This window comes from Kogia breviceps, chromosome 7, assembly GCF_026419965.1.
Source record: "Kogia breviceps isolate mKogBre1 chromosome 7, mKogBre1 haplotype 1, whole genome shotgun sequence".
In the NCBI taxonomy this organism is placed as follows: Eukaryota; Metazoa; Chordata; class Mammalia; order Artiodactyla; family Physeteridae; genus Kogia; species Kogia breviceps.
The window spans coordinates 66,088,495-66,108,533 of NC_081316.1; the positions used below are offsets into that span (position 1 = coordinate 66,088,495).

Sequence of the window (20,039 nt, forward strand, 5' to 3'; positions counted from 1 at the left end):
TGAAGCTTCCTGACTTCCAAGGCTAGGTCATAAAAGGTAATGTGGCTTCCACCTGGCTTGCTTGCTCTTGAGATACTTGCCCTTGGAACCATGTCACAGATAGTGTCCACTATAAGTATTCCTGTTGACAGCCCCAGCTAGCCCCATCCCGACTGTGCCCTTTCTGAATTCATGATCCACAGAAACTGTGAGAGATAAATGATTATTGATTTAAGCCACTAAGTTTGGAGTGGTTTGTTACCCCTGCCATAGTAATTTATATACCCTCCATTTCCAGCACTGGGCTTATAATTTTGAAAACTCTTAATAAAATTTCTAAGTGAAAATGGTAATTTTTATTTTCTTGGTTACTAGGAAGAGGCTATTGGGTAGGGAAGTTAATAGTTGGCATGCTGGCTATAGATATCATTTCAAATTTAATAAATAAGTCTAATGCTGAACTCACTATCACTCTACCCTCAACTTGTACCTCACCCTCTACCCTCCAATTTCTACTCATTTTTCACTTCAGATATTACTTCCTCCAGTTAGGTTTCCCTGACTCTGCTCTCTATCTTTCAATCCATTCTGGGTTAGAGACTTATCTTGTGTGCTCCTATAGAACCCTATTACTTAGTCCTATTTTAATATTTTTTATATTCAATGTGGTAATTACCCTTTTACGTATCTTTATGCCTCAGTAGATTTTGAGCTTTGTGAGAGCAAAGACAGTGTCTTCTTCTTCCCTATAGTGTTTCCTGTACCTAGCACATAGTGTGTGCTTAATAAGTAGATATTTTTGATTAATTCAACAAATATTTGTTGAGTGCCTACTGGGTACCAGGTTCTGTTCTCGGTACTGAAGATATGGTAATAATTAAAACAAAGTAATATTTTTGAGTGATCACGTGAAGTATATATTTGGGATTTAATTTAGCCTCAAAAAAAAACATGACATTATTTTTCCAAAGGCCTTTATCTTAAAAAATATATCCACTAAATTAGAAAATTCATTTCAATTGGGGGTTCTTATGTTTGATTGCATGATAACTTAAACCTGTTCTGATATCTTCTTTCCCTAATATTTATGTTTCCTGAAAGAACATGGCTATTTTGTCACCATTAATGACTTATAGTCAACACATCTTCTGTGTACAAAGTACAGGTTAGGTACTGTGGGGAATACAAAGTTGTTTAAAATATGGTCACTACTATCAACTGAAGGTACCCCCACCCCCATTATGTAATTGATTACTCTTTTTAAGGAAATGCCCACTATCATCTGTTAACTTAAGGAGGAATGATAGGGGATGGAATTCAGTGTTTTGAAGAAGTATTATATTGGGCGTCAAGAAGGCTCAATCTTTCTTTTTTTTTTTTTTTTTTTTTTTGCGGTACGCGGGCCTCTCACTGTTGTGGCCTCTCCCGTTGCGGAGCACAGGCTCCAGACGCGCAGGCTCAGCGGCCATGGCTCACGGGCCCAGCCGCTCCGTGGTTATGTGGGATCTTCCTGGACTGGGACACGAACCCGCGTCCCCTGCCTCAGCAGGCAGACTCTCAACCACTGTGCCACCAGGGAAGCCCCTGATTAAGTTTTAATGCATCTTTTTTATAGAATCCCAAGACAAAAGAGCAAATTGAAAATCTGTTAAGGAATGGGATGAACAAGGAGCTGCGAGATAGACTTTGTTGCCGAATGACTTTTGGGACTGCAGGACTTCGTTCTGCTATGGGGGCAGGATTTTGCTATATTAATGATCTTACAGTAATACAATCAACACAGGTAAGTATTATAAATTATAATATGTGTACTTTTATCACTCTGTTTTTTTGCTTTATAAATTAGTTTCTTTTCTTAAAAAAAAAGAACAAAAGCAAAAAAAGCTTTATATCCAGCAAGATACTCTCTTGTAAATAAAAAATGTAGAATAAATTCTGACCTTTGGTCTTGCATAAGACTGATCTTAGAGGTCATTTGTGTATCTTTAGAGTCACAGACTGACTTCCTTATTGAATTATTTTGGTTGCCATTGTCAACTTCGTGACAATGTTACTTTGCATTTGAAACCAGGAAATGGATATTGACATTTCCATTTAATACAAAGAGACAAATTTAGATAGAAAGAAGGTGATTGCTCATTTTGGCATATGGCCATTGATAAAGGTTAACCAGAGTATTTGGAAAATTTAGTTGAAAATATTTCCTTTTAACATGGTTTTCCATATATTTTGAGAGTTAAGACAGTGTTGATATGATACAATTTGTTTTATTTCTCCCCATTTTTATGCAACTTATTCTAGAAACAGATTACTTTCTTTCCAGTGAATCATCCTTACTGTTTCAAGGAACTCCACTTTTGAGGCCAAAATGCATTTAGCATATACTAAAAATAGTTCTGAACTAGAGAATTGCTCAGTAGATACAATTCTAATCGATACTGCCAAACAATAAATCACCTTTAACCTTATTCTGAGGGAATTCTCTAAATCCAGGGGCTAATGCAGGGGATCAGGAACAAAGGATGACAAGATGACTGAATAGGTAGGATACTTGCCTCCTCCTGCCCCCATCCCCTTTCTTTTCTTCGTCCAGAAATGCTTCAGTTCGATCTTTTTTGTATGTTGGGTTTCCTTATAAGCTTTCATTTTAACTGAAGATTCCTTGACTTCAGAAAAAGGAGTGGAGGAGGTGTTTGAAAATCAATTTCTACAGAAGTGCAAATTTTTACAGGAGTTGAGATTCCATTATTTGAAGTGGAAAAGCCAGATGGAATCTAATTCTTAAACCCTACTTTTATTCAGAACCTATGTATATAGAGGGATAAGAGAAGATGGATTTTTACATCAGAGAATGAGATTCTGTGAGGTTTTAGGATAGTATCATCATTCGAAATAAATAAGTTGGTGTAACTAGTCAATTTGGGCTATATTGCGTGCATGCTTGGGTGCACACACAGTCGTAGGGAGTAGGTTAGGAAGAATAATTGTACTTGAAAGAACCATGAAAGAAAGGTCCAGAAGTCACTGGGGTCTCATTTGGTACTGCCACATAGTTACTTAGTAGTCCCTGCCATATAGTAGGTCTTCAGTAAATCAGTATAACATAGTTTTGGCTGAATGAATGGCTTTGGTTAAGTCATTAAATGGAGCTTCAATCTTATTTTGTTTCCTCTATTTTGGAAGAAATGTTGAAAGACAGAGACAAAATTAGAACTGACATCTTCATTTCTTTCTTTTGGGGGTTGTTGTGAGGATTAAATGTGGCAACGTCGGAGAAAGTAGTTTTAAAAGGACTGTAGCAATATGAAGTGTTATTTTTACAGATGGAAGTGTTTATTAGAGTTAGCAAATCATTCATAAGATAGTTAAATGGTGTTTTGGCTTATTATTGTGATATTTTCAATATTAAATACTTCATTTCATTTTTTTGTCACCCTTGACTGCAAATTTTCCTCGCTTATGAGATTTTCTTTCTGTGAGATTTTAAAACTAAAGAATGGGATCAGCCATCTTAAGAAATGTTCTAATGAAGGTTTATGTTGCTGATTTTAAATGTTTGTGTCATAAATTAGATCAGATCTTCTGGTTAGCTTCAATCTTATGATTTAGCATAACATGGTCAAAATTTTGTTCTCTAGAGCCTTAAGGCAAGAAACAATTTCTTTTGGCTCTTCTAACAAGTTTTTTTTTTGTTAGCATTCTGACTCTCATGTCCCATCTTTTTTTCCCTAATGTTTTATGTATCATATTGGATTTAAGTTACTTAATTGATATTTCTGTGGTATTAAATGTGTCTGAAACTCCAGGAAATAGGTGTTTATCATCTCACATTTGAGGACTGAACATTATTGTTCTCACATTGGTAAACATGGGCAAAAGGAGGAAGCCGGTTCCCTGAGAGCCAATAAGGGGCACACCACAAATAAAAAGAATAGCCCTTAAGTCGTAGAAAATGCAGGCATTAGTCAGGAATTAATTTTCTGTGTTTATCTGCTTCAGGGGATGTACAAATACCTTGAGAGATGTTTCTCAGACTTCAAGCAAAGAGGTTTTGTCGTTGGGTACGACACCCGGGGTCAAGTAACTAGCAGCTGCAGCAGCCAGAGGTACAGTGTTAATTGTTTCAGAGATTAAGCTGGATTGGAATAAAATCTTGAAAAAAATGTTATGCCCAGTTGTAGGATTTCTGAAACAGGAAACTGTCCAAAAAAATGTGATCACATGCTAATGTTTATTTTAGAGCTGAAATAGAAGCATTTCAAAGATAACCTTTGATTTTTACAGAAAGGAGTAAATTTCTAAATGTTTAGAGTTAGTGTTTAGAATGACATAGACTATGTGATGATTTTAATATTTGGGCAGAGGCACTGGGTAGGAGGATTATGTAACTTGCATTCTCTCATTATAGTCCTATTTGATTAGTTTTAGGGTATTTTCACACATAGATAATCATGATATAGTGAATACTTTTTCTTCACGGGGTAAATAGGCATATTGGGTTTATCAAAGTCTCTGGTTTCACTTTCTTCCATGTTTTTGCCTTTTGCATGTTTTATTTCTTATTAAAAGAGCCATCAGAAGATGAATGAGAAAAAAGGAAGAAATTTAAATGTCAATTCTGTTCCTTGTTACTCCTTTTCAAAAAAGTCTTATTTAACATTTTAAAGTTGTAGCATGAATCTTAAATAACTAGTGATTATAAGAATCGGTTGTATTATGCTACTGTATATTCAGAATAATTGTAATGCATTTATTTTATGGGAGGTTGGTTTTCAAAAAGTATGTAAAGCTAAGGACCAAGTGAAATCTCTTTTTTTTAGGCTTGCTAAACTCACTGCTGCAGTCTTACTGGCCAAAGATGTTCCTGTGTACCTTTTTTCAAGATATGTTCCTACGCCTTTTGTAGTAAGTGTGTTGTATCACTGATTGTACAGAAAAGATCGAAAAGATTGCTCTTGAAAAGATTTCTTAAACCAAGCAGGATTACAATCTTTGTCATGCATATAGTTCTGTATTAAGTGATATGAAGGACCTAAAGAAAACAAATTTTGCTCTGAATTTATTTTCATTCAACAAGCATGTGTTGAACCACCTAAGAATTTGATCTATAACAAGTTGACAAATCCACAGTCACGGTGGGATATTTTAATACTCTTCTTTCAGAAACTGATTTATCAGGCAGGCAAAAATTATTACGGATAGATTTAAACACACAATTAGCGTGCTTAATCGTGTGTGTGTATGTGTCTGTGTCTAAACCCTGTATTCAGTGATGGTAGGATACTCATTCTTACCAAATAGGGTCACAAAGGAAATCTCACAAATGACAAGAGAATTGCTTATTAAGCCATAGCCCTGGACCCCAATGCAATAATATTTAAAATAAAGAAACCCCCAGGGCTTCCCTGGTGGCGCAGTGGTTGGGAGTCCGCCTGCCGATGCAGGGGACACGGGTTTGTGCCCCGGTCCGGGAAGATCCCACATGCCGCGGAGCGGCTGGGCCCGTGAGCCATGGCCGCTGAGCCTGCGCGTCCAGAGCCTGTGCTCCGCAACGGGAGAGGCCACAACAGTGAGGCCCGCATACCACAAAAAAAAAAAAAAAAAAAAAAGAAACCCCCAAATCCCCATATGTTTGGAATTTTAAAAACACATTTGTAAGTAATTTATGGATTAAGGAAGATGTAATGAAGATCAGAAACTATAGCCATCCTTGCTTTGCATGGTAGTGCAGGACTGTAAAGATAACTGTGTAAGCTAAAACCATGCAAAGCAATGTTAGTTATCAATGGGAGAAATTACAATTGTTTTGTGACCTTTAAAATGTTTTGTCAAAACCTTAAATATACCTTTTCTCTTGATTAAAAATGTACAGAGAAAAGAAAAAAGTAATATAAACTAATATTTATTTGCTACTCTGTAATTTAAAACATTAGAAGTGGCAAAACACTTTTGTTTTATTTCTTTATAATACAATGTATCAAGACTGTGACCAGTGCTTGCTTCTTGTCATATAACTTAACAATATGAGTAAGCATCTTCTCTATGCCTTGCTGAATTATCATACTTCTTTCTAAGTCTGGATCAGCTCCCCACATTTTATCTTTTGTACTTTCTTTCTTTCTTTTTTTTGCTGTGCTGTGCAGCTTGTGGTATCTTAGTTCCCCAACCAGGGGTTGAACCCAGGCCCACTGTAGTGAAAGCATGGAGTCCTAACCACTGGACTGTCAGGGAATTCGCTATTGTTTGTACTTTCAGTATCATAAAATGTCTCTGAGAATTCCTTTTTTCACCAGTATCACTCCCTCTGGGACAGCTTCATCCCTTTCATCACAACCACATCCTTCATTTATATCCATACATTCACCTTAACTAAGCTCATCTGGTTGCACATCTAGAGTCTCTTGAATGACAGCAGTGTCAACGTTCCCAGTTATTTCTTCTATAACTCCATTTATGGTCGATTCAAATGTCACTTCCACTGTTATCACTTTTGTTTCTTTGCTGCACTTTCATCTTTGTTGGCCAGTTCCTTCTTTCAGTTATCCATTTTTGCAAAATTGTCACATGGGTATATCACTGGGAGATAAGCCAACACAGCTACATGCTTTGCTGTCTGTGAGAGAGCTGACTAACAGATGCACAGTGACCAATCACTGACAGACTTGATGACATGATTGGTTACTAATCATGATGGATCTCTTATATACATAGTTATTTCAGTCTGAAGAGCTAGCAGCCAGGTTTGTACTTGATGCAATTACTCACAGTATAGCATGGTAACTAAAATTTGAGCATGTTGTTGGGAGACTGGTATTTAACTAAAATATAGTATCAGAAATTCATGTATACTGGAACTTTGCAAAGCAAGGACTGTCTGTATTTAAAACTGAGCAACAATGAAAACAATAAATAGCAAAAACTGAGATATAGCTAAAGCCCTACTTAAAGGGAAATTTATAATCTTAATGAATATATTAGGAAAAAAACTTTTAGAATAATGAGCTAAGACTTTAACTTAATATGTTAGAAGCAAAACAGAATAAATCCAGAGAAAATAAAAGAAATAATAAAGATATGAGGAAAAATCAATTAAATAGAAAATAAAGAAAAGAGTGTATCAAGAAAAGCGAGAGTTGGCTCTCTGAAGAGACAATTAATAAAATAGATAAAGCCTTTTGGCAAGGGTGCTGAAGAAAAAAAAGACAAAGAAAGTAAAAGAGTGAATAATAAATACATAGCGATTAAGAAAATTACAATATTCTGAATAACATAATGCAAATAAATGTGAAACTTAGGAGAATTGGCCAATTTTCTAGAATAATTAATACATCAAAACTGATAAGAAACAGGAAACCTGAATAGACCTATAACCACTAAAGAAATTGAACTGGGTTTTATTTATCTTCTCAAAATAAAAATGCCAGGTTCACATGATTTTGTGGGCAAGTTTTACCAAATGTTTGGCCATTAGATAATGTCTCTATAAAACTGTTACTAGTGATTTATTGGAAATATACGGAGTGACTCAAAGAATTGAAGGAATTTCTAAACAATTAGCTCTAACGAATGACAGAAACCAGGGAGGGCCCAGAAAAGTAGAACATTTATGTAGGAGTCTGCCACTGGGTTACCATTTCCAGCTGTAACTGTGTTGGCCTTCCTTTCTTATTGCAGGTAGATTTGCTCTAGCTGCTAGGGAAGTTATTTTTAGCACCCTTTATCACCATGTCTTTGAGTCAAAAGGCAATCTTCCTTGACTACCTATAGCAGAGACATTTTCGAGAAAGACTCTGACCAGGCTTGGGTTGTGAGCCAGTCTCTGAGTTAAATTATCAAGGGAATAGGTTACTCTAGTCAGATCAGGGTCACGTATCCACCCACCCATGGCCAGGAGGAGAGAAGTTGGATGTGATGGTAGAAGGTATATGGGGAACATCTTAGGCAAATAAATAATAACTGCAAAGAAAAAGGGAAATTCAACTTGGGAATTAACTTTGGGAGAGATGGTACATTGACCTTTATATGCTATAGAGGCCACAGAGTATATGTAAATATCTTCAAATTGGAAGGCAAGAGACCTAAGTTCTTCTCTTATATATTCTCCCTTATGATTATATAATGTTGGATAAACAGTATACAGTGTGTAAAATATGTAAAATATGATAGATTAGATGATTTCTTAAATTTACTTCCAGGTCTAATATTTTATGATTTATTCCCCTTTCATATCTTCAGAGTCTTGTGGAGTATCTGGCATATAATAGGTGTTTGTTAAATATTTGTTAAATGAACAAAATAATTATAGGACTAAGTTAAATGAGACTAGAGGGGAAAAAAACCATCCAGTCTAACAGTTAGGTGGTTATTGATGACCTAATATTTAGGTGGCTTTAGTTATATCCCACCCAAGGAACTTGGAGTTGATTATTGAGGTTTTAGGCTATTTATATCTTAATGTCTTTTCCAGTTATTTAATCAAAGTTATTCTTATGTCAAACGTATGAGTAGCTAAGAAACAAATATTTATTGTTATTGTTTTTTTAGCCATATGCAGTCCAGGAGCTCAAAGCAGTTGCAGGTGTGATGATTACTGCATCTCACAACCGCAAAGAAGACAATGGATACAAGGTAAACCTTGGACTCCTTATCTTTGGTCATTTCATAGTTCTTATTTTATTTAAATTATATGTGCTGAATATATTTTCTACAGTGGGGAGCAGGGTTAGACATTGGGAACAGACAGATAAAAACATTGAGGCTACCCCTCAAAGAATGAGTATCCCTAATGGCCCTTATTATGTTTCAATATGTACTATTACAAAAGTCTCTCAATGGTCTTTTTACTTCTGATATCTTACTGCCTTTGATTTCCCCAACCCATCCCAAATCCACCCTCTCTACCATTTCAGAAATAAAGTCATTTTGTACCAAGAACTTAAAGAATAAATGGAAGTTTGATGGAAGAGAGCCAGAGGAATAGTATCTTGACCTCATTCTCCTCTCCCTCCAACCTTCTGCTGTGACTCCCTATTGGCCAAAGGATCTATTTGATGTGTCAGGCTTCATGGCAGAAAGCAGGGTGGTGAAGGGTGAAGAGTGGCTCTGGAGGGGCAAACAGAAGATATGGCACAGTATTGAACCAGTGTTTGGGGCTCCTAGCTGATGAGTCCATGATCTTATATTCTTTTTTCATCTTATGTAGGGAGACTCCAGGCACACTAAGCTCTGTTTTACTGGAGAAAAGAATATTTAATACTAATCTAATATTTTGGCCCTGGCCAGCTAAATGGGTAGTGTTACCATTTATAGAGGCAGGGAAGAATCATAATTAATTAGTTTTGGACATAATTAAGTCTGAGGGATTTGTGGGTCAAACAGGCAGCAATGACCTGTAGGCAGTTGAATATGTAGATCTGTTGCTCAGGGGAGAAATCTGCGCTGAAGTTACAGATTTTGGGATCACCGTACATATTGTATTAGAGCATATAAGAATATTTGGAAATTCTTTATTTGGATGAGCAGCCCAGAGACAGTGTAGGTTAGAAAAAGAGGTCAAGAATGGAACCCTAGGGAATATCAACTTCAAGTGAAGGGAGAAAGAAGAGGAGCTGGAGATAGGACAAAGACCGGAAGAGGCTAGTATGATAAAAACGAAAGAGGTAAGGGAGTTGCAAGGAGGGAGCGGTCAACTGTCAAAGAGAGCTAAGAACCCATATCTCTCCTCTGAGCATCAGACTCCTGAATCCAGCTGCCAACTTAATATCTGTTGGGATGCCTAACGGACATCTCAAAATTAGTGTCTCTGAAGCAGTGGTCTTGATTCCCCCCAGACCTGCCACATATACACCCAAATGTGTTCCTCCCCCAGTCTTATCCATCTCTGTAAATTCACACTACCACCCACCTAAACAAAAACCAAAATTCATTCTTGATTACTCCTGACATTAATTTACTAACAGGTTCTACATATTGTACATATACATCCAAATGTATAGGTACGTATAATTTGAGATACATATGTATCCATATGTATCTACATATACATCCAAATATATGTAGAATATGTTTACTTCTGCCAGTACCTTCTACCTCCACTGTTCTAAACCATTGTTGTCTTCGCCTGAACTACAGCATCTTAGCTGGTCTCTTCCCTGCTTCCATTTTTCTCTCCTGCAGTCCACTCTTCACCAAGCAGCCAGATGATCTTTTAAAATATAAACAGGTCATGTTAACTTTCCTGCTAAACCCAAACTGCTTACCTTGGGGCTTACAGGACTGTCTCCTGCCTGCCTCTTCCACCTGTTTCATTCATTCTTCTCCTGTGCTCAGTACGTCCCAGTCACACTGTGGCTCCTTTCCATTCCTCCAGCTCCTTCAGTATACCAAGCCCTTTTCCCACTCTGAGCCTTTTGTTTGTTCCTCTGCTTGGATTTCTCTTACCCAAATCTTGCAGATTTGCTTATTCTCATCCTTCAGGCTCCTGCCCAGATGTTGTTTCCATGAAGAGACCTTCCCTGGCCACCTTATCTGAAGTGGCTTCCCTCAGTGACCTTCTCTTCATTTTGTTTATTTCCTTCACAAAACTTACCACTATCTGTAATTATCTGCTTTCTTTACGATGAATTATCTTGTTTGTTTATTGACTTGTTTGACTGTCCCTACCCCATTCCCCCAAATAAGCTCATGGATGGAGGGACTTTGTTTTGATATTTACTGCTATTGAACATACTTGTCACACAGTAGACCCTCAAAGATTTTTTTTCTTAAAGTATTCAATATAAGCACAAGGGAAAAAGTATGAAAGTTAAACAGTGTAAAAAGTTAAACAATAAGGAGTATTTCTCCCACCCTCTTCCCCTAGTATCCCTTTTCAGAAGCAAATACTGTTTCTGGTTTTGTTTTCCTTCCAGAGAGTCTATGCATGTGTAAACATGACCAATCATGTATTGGTCACTCCTCTTTTTTTTCCCCCATAAATGGCAGGGCACTATATATAGTGTCCTGCACCTTGGTTTTTTCACACAACAGTGTGAAACAGCCTTAGAGATCATTTTCTACATCAGTCCATCTATAGATAGATAGGTTTGCCTCATTCATCTTTAAAAACCTATATAGATGAGTCATAATTTATGTAACCAGTCCTCTGTTGATGAATATTTCATCTGTTTCTGATCTGTTACTTACAAACAGTGCTACAGTGAATGTTATTCTACATACATCTTTGTTCATATGTACAAGTAGACTTACAGAGTCAATATGGAACAGCAGTTAAGAGAATTATGGGGTGGGTTTGAAACCTATCTCTGCCACTCAGCAGCTTTGTAACCTAAGGCAAGTTACTTAATTTCTCTCTGCTTTAGTTTCTCCATCTACAAACTGAGAATAATAATAGAACCAACATCATAGGGTGCGAGTAAGGATTAAAGGAGATAGTGCATGAAAAATGCTTAGTATAGTGTCTGGCTCCAATAAATAATAAATGTTACCTATTGTTTTTATTCTTATCTATAGTTGCACTGTCCAAGCTGATAGCCACCAGCTACCTATGGCTATCAAACACTTAAAATATGACTAGTCTGAATTGAGATGTGCTGTAAGTGTAAAATACACACCAGATTTCAGACAGTTAATACAATAAAAGAATGTAAAATATATGACTTGCATTGTGGCTCACATTATATTTCTGTGGCCCTGCTGAGCTATAAATTTCTAGATATGAAACTTCTGAGTCAAAGAGACTATGAAATAAAATTTGTCATTCTCTATTCAAGGTAGTGGTTCTGATACTCTTAGCAACAATATGAGGGTCTTTATCCCACACGGTCCATTATTGTATTATCAAACTTTTTCATCTTTGCCAATCAGATATGTGGAAATGTTATGTTTAACCTGTACCTGTCTTATGAGTAAGGTTGAGCTTCTTTTCATGCATTTATATGATATTTGTGTTCCCTTTCCTGAAAAGTCTGTTAAAGGTTTTGCCCACTTTTTTCTTGGGTAGTTGCTCTTTTCCTTGTTGATTTGTAGGAACTCCAAAGTATCTCTTGGTCATCTGGTTTTCAGATGTTTTCCTCCCATATTATCATTTGCCTTTTGACTTTATTTATGATATTTTTCCATGCATGGTATTATGGTATTTTTTTTCCATCTGGAAAAATTATTTTGGCATTTTTATTGGTATCATATTTCACTGTACATTAATTTAGGGAGGTTCAATATTTTTGTCATATTATTGAGTCTCTTTATTCAAGAACAGAATGTATCTTTCTATTCTTCCAAGACTTCTTTTAGACCCTTCAGTAACATTTTAAAGATTTTTTATCTTTTACATTTCTTTTTAAGTTTATTCCTGGGTATATTTTGTGGCATGGATTTTTCTGTTACTAAATCAGGTAGGGATACTTTCTGCTGCAGGTTCAGAAAACCCACAAAAGTGGCTTAAGCTGATAGGAATTTATTTTTCTCACGTAACGAAAAATCCAGAAGTATGTGGCTGCTGGCATGGTTCTGTAGCTCAGCGTTGTCGGGTCTGGCACCTCTGCAGTTTTTTTGGCCTTTTCTTCAAGCATGGCCATTATATGTGTTGCTGTTCCTCTAGGCATCACATTCACATACAAGGCAGGGATAAAGGCCAAGATGTTTTTTTCTCATGTTATATAAATTTTCATAAAGAGCTTTCAGGACCTATGGACAGAATCTTGTTGGTTGCTTGGAATGTGGGAGCATCCCTTAAGAGCAATTTTTGGTTTTGTTTTTTAAATTTCTGCAGGAATCGCAGGAGTTTCATTGACTGGGAGCAATTTCTGTGTCAATTTAGATCTCAGATTTGAAAATTTTTAATCACCCAGAACTTAGGAAGAAACAGACATGTTTCCTCATCATCTTTCAATAATAGTGGGCAGAACTTTTTCTATTCTACATTTCCACTAAGAGGGGCATCTTAGTTCCAATTCCCTAACTTCCACGTGGGCATTAAACTCAGGAGCCGGGGCTTCCCTGGTGGCGCAGTGGTTGAGAGTCCACCTGCCGATGCAGGGGATGTGGGTTTGTGCCCTGGTCTGTGCTCCGCAACAGGAGAGGCCACAACAGTGAGAGGCCACAACAGTGAGAGGCCCGCGTACAGCAAAAAAAAAAAAAACAAAAAAAACCCCCCTCAGGAGCCAATTAAAAAAAAAAAAAAAAAAAAAAAAACTCAGGAGCTGGATAAATGAACAGTTCCCAAACCCCAGGTGGCCACAGCGTCAACCCACAGCTTTATCACTCTGGTTTTCCATTCTTTCCTTTTTTCCCACTGCCTGGAGTTTTCCCTTTCCTTCTTGTGAACCAAGCTGTGCATTTTAGATAATACTTTTTCTACTTTATCTAGCATTTTGAGGTGTTTATAGAGTGAGAATTTTTAGGTCATGTAGTCTACCATATTGCTTGGTACAGAGTTTTGTACATAGTATATATTCAAAAGTATTCTTCTTTCCTTCATTCAGGATGCAGTAGAAGGGATTCATGTCAAATACATGGGAGAAGTTGGTATAGATATTCTCTAAGCAGAGTCCCTTCTAACCTTGAGATCTTGTGAATTATAGAAATACATTTTCTTGCTTTTTTGTTAACTGTTCCTACTGTCTTGTTGATCAGGCTACTTGACAAACTGACAACTTAATGAAATGTATTTTCATTAAATACTGAAAATACATATACTGAAATGTGTATGGAATAATTAGCATGTTAACTGTCTTTCCTGGAATAGACTTTATTTAGTGTGACATAAATTCTACTTTAATTTATAGTTGAAAAATAATTTCTTCTTTATCATATAACAGAACCATTTTATAATGCTAAAATTTCATAGTATCAAGTTTTATGGATACTCCATGGTTTCCTAGATCTTCTTTAGTATATATTTAGCTATAGATCTAAGATTATGATTGCACATTATGGTATATGCATATTTTAACATTGTCATAATGCTGCCCCGATTATATTTTACTTGTGTTGTTATTAAAGTATACTTTTAAATGAGAAAATAATGCCAGATCATTTTATTGAAAAGTCCCTGTGGAATCATTACTATCAATATCCTTAGGTATTTATTAAGTTAGTCCAGTGTTGACATTTTCTACTTGATTAGTTTGGTATGCTTCTTTTTTTTTTTTAAATTAATTAATTAATTTATTTATTTTTGGCTGTATTGGGTCTTTGTTGCTGCGTGCGGGCTTCTCATTGCAGTGGCCTCACTTGTTGCGGAGCATGGGCTCTAGGTGCGCAGGCTTCAGTAGTTGTGGCACGCAGGCTCAGTAGTTGTGGCACGCAGGCTCTAGAGCACAGGCTCAGTAGTTGATGTGCACGGGCTTAGTTGCTCCGCGGCATGTGGGATCTTCCCGGACCAGGGCTTGAACCCGTGTCCCCTGCATTGGCAGGCAGATTCTTAACCACTGCACCACCAGGGAAGTCCAGGTATGCTTCTTTTTAAAGTCAAATATCTCTACTGTAGCTAAGAAAACATATGGCCAACATTTCAAGTAATTATAGCTGTGTTTACCTATCATCTAGGTTTATTGGGAAAACGGTGCTCAGATCACATCTCCTCATGATAAAGAAATTCTGAAATGTATAGAAGAATGTGTGGAACCCTGGAATGGTTCCTGGAATGATAATTTAGTGGATACCAGCCCACTGAAGAGAGATCCTCTGCAGGACATTTGTAGGAGATACATGGAAGATCTGAAAAAGATCTGTTTTTACAGGTATCCAAGTGGGAATATAGGATAATATTACCTTAGCATAAGATTAACAAATAAGAGAAAGCAATAGGGATAAAAATGTGTTGACTATTCATTATATTAAAATTATTGCTAAATACTACTATTCATAATAGTTAAAAAGTAGAAATAACACAAACATTCAAATACTCATTAACTGATGAATGGATAAATAAAATGTATCCATACAATGAAATATTATTCAGCAGTGAAAAGAAATGAAGTACTGTTGTATACTACAACATGGATAAACTTTAAAAATAGGCTAAGTGAAGGAAGCCAGTCACAAAGGACCACATGTTGTATGGTTACATAGATATGAAATGTCCAGTGTAGGCAAATCTATAGAGATAGAAACAGAAACTGTATTTAGTGCTACCTATGGCTGGGAAAAATGGGAGGATTTGGGTGTGGTGGCTATGGGGTATGGAGTTTTTTGGTGGGTAATGAGAATGTTCTAAAATTGATTATGGTAATGGTTGAACAACTCTGTGAATATAGTGAAAGCCATTCAATTGTATACTATAGATGGATGAATTTATAATATATTAATTACCTCTCAATAAAGCTGTTAAAAATTATAGCTGAATAGATATATTCACTCTATATGAGGTGAGGAAATTTCCTCTAAAATTTGATTTTTCCTTACCTATTTCCATATTTCTGTAACTATTCCATAAATAGCTAACACTATTTTTAGAAAATATCATGGCTTGTTGAATATATTTTCCTTATCATAGCAAAATAAATTTTAGCTTTTTCTCTAGATTATTTTAATTATACTACAAGTAGTGAGTTTTATGATACTGACTGAATGATATTTTCCTTTACAGGGAATTAAACTCAAAGACCACCTTGAAATTTGTACATACATCTTTTCATGGAGTTGGACATGACTATGTGCAGTTGGCTTTTCAAATATTTGGTTTTAAGCCTCCAATTCCAGTACCAGAACAAAAAGATCCTGATCCAGACTTTTCTACTGTTAAATGCCCAAATCCTGAAGAAGGGGAATCTGTGCTGGTATATTTTTCTATATTTAAATTATTATTAGTGTATTAAACTTTATCATATAGCTAGAACTCTTTGACAATTCAAAGATTACTTACAAAAGCAAAAACCACTTTAGTTTACATCTTTTAAATTATATTAGAGCCATATATTCTGTTTTGTTTGAAATCTCTATGGTGGATATCCCTACTTCTAGGCCTATTTTAAATTTAGCCAAACTAGATTAGCAGATGCAGACTATTATATATAGAATGGATAAAAAACAAGGTCCTACCGTATAGTACAGGGGACTATTATTCAATATCCTGTGATAAACCATAATGGAAAAGAATATGAAAAAGAATGTATATATATGTATAACTGAATCACTTTGCTGTACAGCAGAAATCAACGCAACATTGTAAATCAACTAGACTAGTAAAATAAAGTAAAAAAAAAATTTAGCCAAACTATGTTCCTTCTAGAATTCATATCACTAACATAGTGCCTACATTTAGGAATATTACATTGAATTTAACATCTTCAATGCAGTCCAGCTTTTTGGGTCACCATTTCAGGAACTTTCTTTGAGACTGGCAGAGAAAGAAAATGCCCGGATAGTGCTAGCCACAGATCCTGATGCAGACCGACTGGCAGTGGCAGAACTTCAGGAGAAGTAAGTAGAACCTCATATTTGATTAAAAGCTTAAACTTTGAAAAACAGTTTTTGATTTTAAGTCTTATAGACTCATTGGAAATAATTTTTTTAAAAAAGAAAATAAGTCTCATGTAAGCCTACTATCCAGAGATAACCACCTAGGTTGATATTTTGACATTTCCTTCCTGTTTTCTCTGTTCAAATATTTAAGATATATTTGTTTTTTATAAAATTGTAATCATACTATATATAGTAGGTTTTTTTTTTAAATCGTTGTTGTTGTTGTTTTAATTTTTATTTATTTTTGGCTGCATTGGGACTTCGTTGCTGCTCGTGGGCTTTCTCTAGTTGCAGAGAGCGGGGGCTACTCTTCGTTGCGGTGCGCAGGCTTCTCATTGTGGTGGCTTGTCTTGTTGCGGAGCACGGGCTCTAGGCACGTGGGCTTTAGTAGCTGTGGCTCGTGGGCTCTAGAGAGCAGGCTCAGTAGCTGTGGCGCACCGGCTTAGTTGCTCCGCGGCATGTGGGATCTTCCCCGACCAGGGCTCGAATCCGTGTCCCCTGCATTAGCAGGCGGACTGTTAACCACTGCGCCACCAAGGAAACCCCTATATATAGTTTTGTATCGTGATTATTTCCACTTAATATTGTACTGTGAGCATTTTTCTCTGTCCTTATTGTTTAAAATATTCATTTTTAAACTGGCATAGTATCCCAACAGATTGCTTTATCAGTGTAATCATTTCCTAATCATGGTCCTTTTGGTTGCTGTGTATTTTTGCCATTATAATGTGGTGACAAATGTCTTTACATAAAGAGGACATCATCATATTATAACATATTTCTCATTAAGTAAGAAAATAAAAGTAACAGCATAATAATTTTTCAAAGTACTTTGCTGCCATTCCTACCCTAAGCTCTCCCTGGTCAGTTAGAGAAGTAGTAATAAATGTTTTCTCAAAAATCCCATACAGTAGTTTTTGGGTTTTCCTGTGTGAATGATGGTAATTTGTAGGTCCTGGGGTCAAGGAGTTTTAATGAGAAGTTATAAAGGTCTTGACTTGAATTTTCATTCTCTCTACAGTGGTGATTGGAAAGTTTTCACAGGGAATGAGTTGGCAGCTTTGTTTGGGTGGTGGATGTTTGATTGCTGGAAGAAAAATAAATCAAGAAATGCTGATGCGAAGAACATTTATATGTTAGCCACCACAGTCTCTTCCAAAATTTTGAAGGCAATTGCATTAAAAGAAGGATTTCACTTTGAGGTAAGAATAGATAATATCTCTGTGCTCCTTTTCTAAACCTATTTCTATAAATTAAAGCCATCTTCCCACCAAAACTGACTTTTATTGATTTCATTTCTAATTCCCTATTTTTTTCTAATTCTGTTAAAACTTTCTTAATCTTTTTGATTGTTTAGTAACCTTGAGCCAAATTCATCCTGTATATGAGTTTCTGAAACTAAGATAGGATGTTCTTTAAAAATTGCCTTAATGCTTACTATTCCATACAACAGTATCTGGTTTTCATACCGAGAAAATCTGGCTCCGAGTGACCTCATCAATCACATAAACTCCACTCCAAAAAATTGTAGGTGTCATTGACTGCTTGTTTAGGCTCTTCAAGTTCAGTCTTAAGAAACTTTAAGTAGTCTCCTAGATTGCAAATTAAGACCCAGTGATTCTACATACAAAAAACAAATAATGACTCTCTCTCAGCACAGATCATTAACGTTTGTGAGCCTCCAGCAGTTAAACTAACCACTTTTATGGCTACTGGGACTGATGCCAATTAAGTTACTTTTCTTCTGCCAACTTTGCCAAATATCAGTGAAAAAGTCACCTCTGGGCATTTTTCTTGAGCCACAATCAAGCTACAGGTCTTAACACTAATTGGCTAACTAAAAGAAAATTGAACCTTCCTTAATGAAATAGAACTTCCAGTCTCTGTCTTTCTAAAGTACAAATAGCAAAATAGAAGAAATTGAAAATGTATTCAAACCTAAAATTCTGAATTACTCTAATGTTAACCTTTTCCTTGTAGGAAGAAAAATGTATAATGAGCACAGAAGAGAAAAAAGAACATGATTCTAAAGACCTATTTATAAATGTGCCTCCTTGTTTTTGTTGGGGGTGGGGTGCTGCAGAGATTTTTGGCTTTTTTTATTTTCCAGTGAGGAGGTAGAGAGGTGAATGAGAAATCTTAAATTAGTAATGGAGAGCTCAAGAGTCACTGTGTATTACATGCTTTTTCTATTGACTCTAAAAGAGTTCATGTCTTTAAAATGAACAGTAGCTCATCAGATGAAAAGTCCTCAAATCTAATTTCCAAAGAAGGACTTAGTCACTTTCTTGATGGTTTTATTTGGGCCATGCTGTTATGGTACAAGTACACTTGGTTCAAGTATATGTTGTGATAATGTTAAAAGCGTATCATTAAAAAACTTTAATGCCTTTAATTACTCAGATGGACTAAATTACAACCTTCATAGGCACTTTTATATTAGTGCTTATAATACAGCTTAAAGGACAATTTCTAAGAAGCAGTGTAATTGAATCCTGGTTCCATCTCTTATATGCATTGTAATCTTGGGCAAATTTACTGAACCTCTGAGCCTCTGTTTCAGCAACAGAGTTTTTGTGAGCATTAAAAAAGATAATAATGTAAAGTAGCTGTTACAGTGCTTGATAAATAGCAGATGATCATAATATATGTGTATATTTGTTACTTTGTGACTATATGCATCACCACTTATTAGATTATATTTGGTGGATTACATCACCTATTTCTGTGCTCGATAAAATGGTAGGTCATCAGTCACGACAGTGTGTGTATCCATGCCCTTTATGACTGTATGTTTACCACTATATAGATCGTTGTGGTGAAGACCATAACAGAGATCACTATGGAAGTGTTATGTGCATTTAGTGACAGGCTTTTTTCTAATATGTATTTTTATGAGAGAGTCACTTAACTAGAATGGCCTCCTCTGCATTTCAGGAAACGTTACCAGGTTTTAAATGGATTGGAAGTAGGATAAAAAACCTCCTGGAAAATGGGAAAGAAGTCCTTTTTGCATTTGAAGAGTCTATCGGTATGTAGTAAACATTAAAATATTTGAAATTTGAATGAGAGCATTTTTTAAAATATAGTTAATTCTGTAGAGGAGTTTCTGTCATCTGGTTTTGCATTTTGAGTTTAAAAAAAAACCACATTGAACTCTGAAATGTGTAGATACATTTCTCATCAGGAAAAAAAAAAAAAAAAGACCTTAAAGTTCCCCTAAATACCTTCAGTATCGGTGGGTTTCATTTATTACTAGGCTTTTAAATTCATTGGTCCTTCTGAAGAAATGTAAAACTATTGAAATTATATATAGGCTTATGTTTTCCTTCTTTTTAAAGATGTTTTTAATTCTTAGGTTTTCTGTGTGGAACTTCAGTTTTGGATAAGGATGGGGTGAGTGCAGCTGTTGTTGTTGCTGAGATGGCATCTTACCTGGAAACCGTGAATATAACATTGAAACAACAACTGATTAAGGTTTATGAAAAGTAAGTTCTACTATTAGGAATTTCGCATTCTAATTTTTTTATTTTTTGGTGCTACTTTTAACCTTCTAAATTTATTTTTGAGGAATAGTCATTCCTTTTTAAAAAGTA

General features: G+C 35.9%; 1 protein-coding gene across 3 annotated transcripts in view; it reads left to right on the plus strand.

Moving 5' to 3' along the window:
• Positions 1-20,039, plus strand: part of PGM2L1 (phosphoglucomutase 2 like 1) — a 57,728-nt gene that overhangs the window by 26,452 nt on the left and 11,237 nt on the right. For 2 of the 3 annotated variants that reach the window (XM_059070813.2, XM_067038521.1), the window contains 10 exons: positions 1,595-1,762; positions 3,979-4,085; positions 4,800-4,884; positions 8,524-8,607; positions 14,527-14,720; positions 15,569-15,758; positions 16,304-16,401; positions 17,465-17,645; positions 19,381-19,474; positions 19,802-19,931. In XM_059070813.2, coding sequence (XP_058926796.1) covers positions 1,595-1,762; positions 3,979-4,085; positions 4,800-4,884; positions 8,524-8,607; positions 14,527-14,720; positions 15,569-15,758; positions 16,304-16,401; positions 17,465-17,645; positions 19,381-19,474; positions 19,802-19,931 — 1,331 coding nt within the window. The remainder of the gene's footprint in view (positions 1-1,594; positions 1,763-3,978; positions 4,086-4,799; positions 4,885-8,523; positions 8,608-14,526; positions 14,721-15,568; positions 15,759-16,303; positions 16,402-17,464; positions 17,646-19,380; positions 19,475-19,801; positions 19,932-20,039) is intronic. The other variant, XM_067038522.1, reaches the window with a different exon arrangement.